This window comes from Triticum dicoccoides, chromosome 4B, assembly GCF_002162155.2.
Source record: "Triticum dicoccoides isolate Atlit2015 ecotype Zavitan chromosome 4B, WEW_v2.0, whole genome shotgun sequence".
In the NCBI taxonomy this organism is placed as follows: Eukaryota; Viridiplantae; Streptophyta; class Magnoliopsida; order Poales; family Poaceae; genus Triticum; species Triticum dicoccoides.
Window position 1 is genome coordinate 418544801 of NC_041387.1, and position 8844 is coordinate 418553644.

Consider the following 8844-nt stretch of genomic DNA (forward strand, 5'->3'; position numbering starts at 1 on the left):
CTCCCTCGCGGCCACCGCCACCCCCTAGCCTCACCGACGCGCCCAGAAACTCTGCCACTTCGTCCTCTACCTCCTCAACGAGCCACGAGGCCCCGGACGTGCCGCAACACCGCCCTCGATGTCTTCTTCAACCTCCGGACCGCCGGCCATCTTCGTCAAATTCGTCGGCTCCGGACCGTCCCCGACCTCGCCGAGCGTCCCCTCGTCATCGCCGTGAGCCACTGACCTTCTCCCCTAACTCAGCATGCTCTCCTCCGTGCCGTAGCGCCGTTTCCCACGAGCACCGAAGCCACCGTCCGCCATTGCTGCTGCACACATAGCCTCCGTGCTCCCCTGGCCTCACTGTGCTGCTCTTAGTGCTCCCCATGTCTAGCAGGTGCTGCCCAGCCTCTCCATTTGCTCACTGATGCACCGTAGCGACGCGCCCGAGCACCACCGAACACCATCGCCGCCAAAGCTCGTCGCCGGCATGAGTTCCGGCGACCCCACGACCTCCCACTTGGTCCTCTGGATGTGCGAGAGCAAGGGCCATCCCCTGGTGCCCTCAGCGCGCCAAGCTGACGCCTCTAGCGTAAGTCCGGCGTGCCCCCGCCGTGTCCTGTGGTCGCCGCCGGCTGGTCTCCGGTGGCTGACGTGGCACCATTAGTTTAGGTGCTAATCGCGTTTAGTCAGTGTCGCGTGTCGATGACATATGGGCCCCACGCCCTTAACTAACCACGCTTTAACCCCTGTTTAGTTTAAGTTAACCACAGTGGCCCCACGCGTCGGAGTTGACCTAGCTGACGTGGCCGTTGACCGGTCCCACCTGTCAGTGAGTTAAACAACCCTGTGTCACTGACGTGTGGCCCCCACACGTCAGGTTTGACCAGCAGCAGCGTCTGTTGACCTGCTGACGTCATGGTGACGCACTGCTGACGCGGTAAATGTTTTCTGGAATTTAAATAATTCTTAAATGATTTATTATTTTCAGAAAATGTCCTAAACTTCTAAAAATCATAGAAATTCAACCGTAACTCCAAATGAAATAAATTATATATGAAAAATTATCAGAAAAATTCAAGGAATCCATCTGTACCACTTTCATGCATGTTAGAACAACTTATAGCTGCTGTTTAGCACAAATCAATTAAATGGCATTTGAATAATCACATATGGAGTTTGAATTTGAATCTTGTATTCAAACCAACTTCATTTAATCTGTTGCTAGTTGCATTAGCCCAAAACACATTCATTTTGCCATGTCATGATCATGCATCATATTGTGCATTGCATTGATTATGTTCCTTTCTGTGTTGCCGGTATTTGTCCCCTCTCGATAGACGTGATACCGATGATGTGATCGTTGACACTGATGAAGACTCAATGTTATCTTCAGAAGTGCCAGGCAAGCAAAACCCCCTTGTTCATTCCGATATAATACCACTCTCTCGCTCCTGCTCTCTTTTACTGCATTAGGACAACACCGATTCAACTGTTACATGCTGCGGTAGTTGAACCCCTTTATCCTCTGCATGACCTGTCATTGCCACAGTAAATAGATGAAACCCACTAGCATGAGTAGGAGTTGTTTGAGCCCTGATGTGCCTACTCATTCATTCTTGTTTGTCATGCCTGCTACTGCTTAGAGTTGAGTCAGGTCTGATTCATCGGGGATGAATCAGAGGCGTGTGAACCTGTCCTACTGTGTGTGAGCTAAGTGTGTGAACACGATTTGGTAAAGGTAGCGGTGAGAGGCCATGTAGGAGTACATGGTGGGTTGTCTCATTGAAGCCGTCCTTAGGAACTGAGTTCTGTGTTTGTGATCCATGATTCAGCTACTACCATACATTGGGCCCTGAAATATGACCCCGCTCGACTTCTTATTCACCCTAGTCCTCTGTCCAGGAGTTGCAAGTAGTTTCTGGTGTTTGTAGTATGCTGGAGGCCGTGGACAGCGCTGACCGTAGGGGTGGGCTGTGATGCGGTAGGCACGTGGCCGGGTATACCGGGTGCCCGTTTGGTGTCACGGAACCCTGATCACATCGTTTGGGGCTGTGAGCGAAACTCCGGCCGGATATCCTCATGGATGGAACCCGAATAGGCGATAAACCTGGACTAGAGACTTGAGTGTTTAGGTAGGTCGTGGTCTAGACCCACGTCGGCTTTCGCTTGAAGTCTGCCGAGCACATGTCGTGTGCAGACGCTAAGTGGTGGAAACATGTATGAAGAAGTACACCCCTGCAGGGTTAACATCATCTATTCGAATAGCCGTGTCCGCGGTAAAGGACTTCTGGGTTGCGTATATCAGTTCATAGACAAGTGAAAGTGGATACTCTAAAATACGCAAGATAAGCGTGAGTGCTATGGATGGCGTTCTCGTAGGGAGACGGGAGCGGTTCCATAGTGGTGTATTGGTTGGTGAATATGTGGACTCGTGTGCGCCACCTCAAAAGAGTTACTTGCAGTCGTAGTTCAGGTTAGCCACCGAGTCAAAGCTGGCTTGCTGCAGTTAAACCCCACCATCCCTTTGTTGATAATGATGCATATGTAGTTAGTTCTGATGTAAGTCTTGCTGGGTACATTTGTACTCACGTTTGCCTATTTTATGTTTTTGCAGAGAGACTTCAGTCTCACTAGTAATTCCGCGTGGTCTTCGACGTTTAGCTTGTTACCTCAGCTACGATCTTGTGCCCTCGGCAGGATCTGGTAGATAGTCAGGCTTCTCAGCCTTTTTCATTTATAGATGTCTGTACTCAGACATGATAGCTTCCGCTTGTGCTTTGATTTGTATGCTCTGAATGTTGGGTCGTGAGACCCCTGTTTGTAATATCTCGCTCCTCGGAGCCTATTGAATAAATACTTGAGTCGTAGAGTCATGTTGTGATGCCATGTTGTATTTGCACATATCGAGCATATTGTGTGTATGTTATTGAAATGCTTGGTATGTGTGGGATCTGACCATCTAGTTGTTTATCTTTAGTAGCCTCTCTTACCGGGAAATGTCTCCTAGTGTTTCCACCGAGCCATGGTAGCTTGCTACTGCTCCGGAACACTTAGGCTGGCCGGCATGTGTCCTTCTTTGTTCCTGTGTCTGTCCCTTCGGAGAAATGTCACGCGATGAATATCGGAGTCCTGTTAGCCTGCTACAGCCCGGTTCACCGGAGTCCTGCTAGCCCAGTGCAACAGCCTGGATTCACTCGCTGATGACCGACACGTTCGATGCTGGGTCATGGATGCCTGTCCCTGTAAGTCTGTGCCACTTTGGGTTTACGACTAGCCATGTCAGCCCGGACTCCTTATCATATGGATGCTAGCGACACTGTCATATACGTGTGCCAAAAGGCGCAAACGGTCACGGGCTAAGGTAAGGCGACACCCGTGGGAATACCGTGCGTGAGGCCGCAAAGTGATATGAGGTGTTACATGCTAGATCGATGTGGCATTGAGTCGGGGTCCTGACATTTATGTAGAAATAGACCCCATCTTGTTATCCTGAATGGCAACGATACATACGCATCGATTCCGCTTCTGTCATTGGGATCAAGCACCGTAAGATCGAATCCATCACAAAGCACCTCTTCCGATGGCAAGAAAAATCTATCTAGTCGTCCTAACTAAACCAAAGATTCGAAGAAGAAATATGAGGCTATAAGTAATCATGCACATAAGAGATCAAAAGACTCAAATAACTTTCATGGATAAAACATAGATCTAATCATAAACTCAAAGTTCATCGGATCCCAAAAACACACCGCAAAAAGAGTTATATCAAATAGATCTCCAAGAGACCATTGTATTGAGAACCAAAAGAGAGAGAGGAAGCCATCTAGTTACTAAGTACGGACCCGTAGGTCTACAATGAACTACTCACGCATCATCAGAGAGGCACCAATGAGGATGATGAACCCCTCCGTGATGGTGTCTAGATTCGATCTATGGTTTCTAGAACTTGTGGCGTCTGGAATTAATTTTCGTCGACTCCCCTAAGGTTTCTAGAATATTGAGGGTATTTATAGAGCAAAGAGGCGGTGCGGGAGGCCATCGAGGTGGGCACAACCCACCTAGGCGCGCCTGGGCTCCCAGACGCGCCCTGGTGGATTGTGCTCCCCTCGGAGCACCCCTCAGGTACTTTTTGGACCATCATGTGTCTTTTGGTCCAGAAAAAATCACCAAAAAGTTTTGCTGCGTTTGGACTCCGTTTGGTATTGATTTCCTGTGAAGTAAAAAACAATCAAAAAATAACAACTGGCACTGGGCACTATATTAATAGGTTAGTCCCAAAAAATGATATAAAGTTGCTATAAAATGATTGTAAAACATCCAAGAATGATAATATAACAGCATGGAACAATAAAAAATTATAGATACGATGGAGACGTATCATGCACCGCCAAATCTAGACAAATCTTGGAAAAAATGGAGCTTGGAGGTCGAGCTTGGAGAGGAGAAAGCTTAAGTGTGGCTCGGGCTTCATCAAACACCTCATGTGCATAGGAGGTGAGAGCAGAGCGACACACACCTCCACACGCCGGGCGGCCAAAAAACAAAGGAGTGAGCAGGCAGGGGCGAGCATATATATAGGCATCTCATTAGTCCCGGTTTGTGGCTAAAACCGAGACAGAAGACTGACCTTTAGTCCCGATTCCAGCCACCAACCAGGACTAAAGGGGTTGCGCCAGGAGCGAGGACCTTTAGTGCCGGTTCGTGTCTGGAACCGGGACTAAAGGGGCTGCGCCAGGAGCGAGGACCTTTAGTGCCGATTCGTGTCTGAAACCGGGACTAAAGGGGTCAGACGAACCGGGACTGGTGCCTGCCGAGGCCCGGCCGGCGTCCTGGCCTCACGAACTGGGACTGATGCATCCATTAGTCCCGGTTCGTAACAGGACCGGGACTAATGCAATTATATGCCCTTGATCAAACCCCCGTTTTCTACTAGTGTAGGAAAATGATACACAAATCAAACCTTGAATAAAGAAGATTTAGTTATCCAGGAATCAGACATTTGATACCCAGTTTAAGGCAACAATAAATTTGAACTCGAGGCTCATGAATCATTGGAGATCGACTTATTTTTAGGCTCGACTCAAGAGTAATTCAAAAAGAAATGAGCTAAAAATAAGCGTTTATGTAACTTAATAACAAAGATGATTTTGTGCAAACACTACACACTTGGCTCGACAACCCGACAAACTATATTTATGTATAGTGATCCTATTTTATATTAAAAATATCATCATAATTTATTATCATATATGTTATGTACATGCTTTTTATTCTTTTGATCGATAAGAAAACTTAGAAGATTAATTAAGCGCATAGCAAATTTACGCATGAATATGCTACATGGTCATGCCCTATGCTAAATATATGTTGTTGTGGACTATGTAGCTGTCACTTTCGGGTCACGCAAATGCCAATGTCACTGCCCCGACATTGTGCTAGTTTACGTAAATATTATTCCCTCTGATCCAAACTAATTGTCGCAGCTCTAGTACTTTAATACAAAGTTCTACAAAAGTTTTGAATTTATTTTGTGCATCTGTGTGAGTTATACTGCATAGTTAGTCAACTATTCCTGTAAAAACAGTGGGTGTACATTTGTGCAACGCTCGCCTGTGGCTCCGCAGCTCTCGTCCCGGCCGCCACGCTCGCCTGTGGCTCCGCAGCTCTCGAACGGAGCTAGCAGCTAGCAGCTCAATCGATTCGAAAGACCTAGCTAGCTAGCTCGATGAGCTGGCTGCCCGCGCCTCCGCCCGTGTCGTGGCCGCCCTGTGTTTTACTCGTCCGTTCGTCCGCCAGATTGACGTGAGGAAGAGGACTTGAAAAAATAGGCTAGCTATGGGCCTGCTCGATATATTTTAAGAATATTCTTTTTACGGGTTGATTATGCAAGATCTGTTCTGCCGCAGCTAAAATTGATTCTTAAAACACGTTTTCTCAACCCGTATAACGATTTTAAAGGTCCGCAATATAAGGGGTCTACTAAAGATGCTCTTATACTGCATAGTTAGTCAACGATTCCTGTAAAAACAGTGGGTGTACATTTGTGCAACCAAGTACCCAAGTAGTTCCGCCCATGCGTCGACACCACAGATCAATTATCCTTCAGTCCCTCGCTATATATATGTAGTCACAGAATTACAAAAATACACACAATTCTGGAGCGTCAACTATCACGGCTTTATACTCTTATTAGGTCGTCCTCCTCAATTGAATGCATTCTCCGGCTCATCGATGGCGCCAATGTCACTTGGTTCGTCAGGGATACGCCAGCGAAAGGAAGTCGTCAAAAGCCGTCCCTGTCGTCTCGTCTCTATTCCATGGATCAGACCTGTTCTTGGGTTTGCTCACGTTACCACACCATGACATGACAGCGGCGAAAGCTATGTATACAAAATTTTAGCCCGGACACAGCTTGAGAGTCTCCGTGGACTAGAACTCTCCGCTGCCTAAGCAACCGCGCGATGTGCAAAACAAGAAGCCACCAATTATTCCAAGGCGCCCACGAGTTTTAGTAATACCCGATAGAGTTGCGTTGGCATCAAACATATCTCATCTCCGCCCGCCTCTCCTCTCCTCTCCTGGCCCCCCTCCGATTCTTCTTCTTGCTTCACATTTTTGCTTTGGTTTCCATGCGCGCTAATTTCTCGGGTGTTGTTGAAGAAGCTCCGTCTCTCTTATAGGTGGTAAGTTCTTAATTTTATCCATCTTCATATTATGTTTCTCTTTTAGAGATTGGATAGGATTTCGTGCGCTTATGTACTTTCTGTCTCAAGTTTTAAGAGTATCGTTAGCTCGTGCATTCTTTCCGTTGGAAAAGGGCCGGGGAACTTTGTTTCAGCCAGGAGAACGAGCGCGCTAATTTTGCCCAAATTATATTTTTTGGGGGGTTCGGTGAAATTTTGCATCTTGGCACACCTATGCCTGATGGTGATTCTGTTCCTAATAACTTCCTATACGCAGTTCTTGGTCCAGGAGATAGGAACTCTCAGGAGAAAGACATGGCGGAGGAACCCGGTGCAACTTCTAGATACTATTGCCACATGTGCTCCGTAATCGTAAGGCCAGAGCTGGGCGTCGAGGAGGTGAAGTGCCCGCACTGCTGTTCCGGATTCGTGGAGGAGATGGCCGATGGCCGGCGGAGCAGCAACGCCGTGGGAGACCATGGTACTACTGCCACAGGGGCCGGCCCAGATGACGCGGGCGCAAGGTCGGAGCTTGCGGTTCCGCCGTGGCCGCCTATCCTCATGGACCTCCTCGGCGTCTCCTACGGCCTCGACGGCGGCGACCTCGCGGCCTTGGCGCGAAGACAGTACCGCCACCTCGCCTTCTTGCAGCTGCTCAACGCGCTCCAGGAAGGCGATGCCAATGCCGACGGCGACGCGCCCGATCCGGGGCTCGAGCGACTCGTGCTGGTTAGCCCCGCCGACGCGCACGCCATGCTCATGTCAGAGGGAAGAGCCAGCAATGGCGCCGGGGCCGGCAGGGGAGCAGGCCTGACGCTTGGCGAGTTGATTCTTGGCCCCGGGTTGGATTTGCTGCTGGAGTACCTGGCCGAGACCGACCCGAGCCGGCAAGGCACGCTGCCGGCGAAGATGGAGGCCGTTGCCGCATTGCCAACGGTAAAGGTAAGCGAGGCCGCGACCTGCCCGGTGTGCCTGGACGAGTTCGCGGCTGGCGGCGAGGCCAAGGAGATGCCGTGCAAGCACCGGTTCCACGACGTGTGCATCCTGCCGTGGCTGGAGGCGCACAGCTCCTGCCCCGTCTGCAGGTACCAGCTGCCCACGGACGAGGCCACGGAGCCGGCCGGCAATGGCACCGAGGAAACCGCCGACGTGTCGAGTGGCAATGCACGCCGCGACGTCGAGGGCGATAGCGACGGTGGAAGCAGTGGCAGGCGGCGGTGGCTCGCACGACCTTTTGGTCGTTTGTTCTCGCGCAGATCGAATGGAAGCTCCTCGTCGTCGCGATGAAACTAACAATGGGAATCTGTTTAATTTGTTTTAGCTGTCTACAGTCTAGCATCTTGTAAAGCTGGATTCGTTTATTGGTTGAACCGTAATACAGTAGCTCATTCGTCTCTATGTCTGTGGTCTGGACAGATTTGCAAGATGCTAAGGCCCTGTTTGGATTATTGCGTTCCTTGTAAATACACTCGTAAATAATACACGTCTAGGCCGTCGTTTTCTAATCCGTGTCTTATTCAAGTCACGTAAAGACCGACATGACAAAACTGAAAAGATGGCAGAACATCTCTCAGCTTGACACCAACGTCCGTCACCTATCTTCGGCATCACCACAACAGCCATCAAAGAAAAGAATGATGAATCACCTACTCACCCGAGCTCGACACGACTCCATCGCTGATATGCAGCTTTGCGGATCTTCGAGGTGGCTCATCAAAAGTGAAACCCTTGCCGTTGAACGAATCAGACCGGGGCAACACCCCGGACATACCATCGAACTCCAGATCTGGCACCCTACCACGACTAAAACGCCAAAGGAAGAAACCATACCTGCCATCCACGAACCACAAGCCCAGCACATGCTCCGTCTTCCAGATGTCGTCGATGCAGACTATCTGCATCCGCTCTTTGACTACCTCCCAAGCTCTGTGCCGACGCTGGAGCAAACTTCGTCGCAACGGCGGAGCCCGAGGACACAGGTGCACCACGAAGATGCCGCCGCCGCTACGCCATCCTTGCTTGAACAGACTGGTTTCCAAATCCGTCCCCAACCATAGGACCGATGGCCTCGTCAGAGAAGGATCCGAAGAATCTTTATTCAGCGTTGTCATCATCGCCGTCGAAGCAAAGACGATGAACAACCTAAAAAATTAGACTACAAGGAAATAAAAACGATCCA

At 49.5% G+C, this 8844-nt stretch overlaps 1 protein-coding gene across 1 annotated transcript; it reads left to right on the forward strand.

Moving 5' to 3' along the window:
- The first annotated feature begins 6375 nt into the window (after nt 1-6375).
- LOC119290632 (E3 ubiquitin-protein ligase SIRP1-like) lies at nt 6376-8113 on the forward strand. The gene is made up of 2 exons (XM_037569250.1): nt 6376-6665; nt 6943-8113. The coding sequence occupies exon 2, from the start codon at nt 6981-6983 to the stop codon at nt 7950-7952; it is 972 nt and encodes a 323-aa protein (XP_037425147.1). The 5' UTR covers nt 6376-6665; nt 6943-6980; the 3' UTR covers nt 7953-8113.
- The last annotated feature ends 731 nt before the right edge of the window (nt 8114-8844 follow it).

Bases quoted from the DNA above. Each gene is read 5' to 3' on its own strand.
- LOC119290632 (XM_037569250.1), top strand. From the start codon at position 6,981: ATGGCGGAGGAACCCGGTGCAACTTCTAGATACTATTGCCACATGTGC.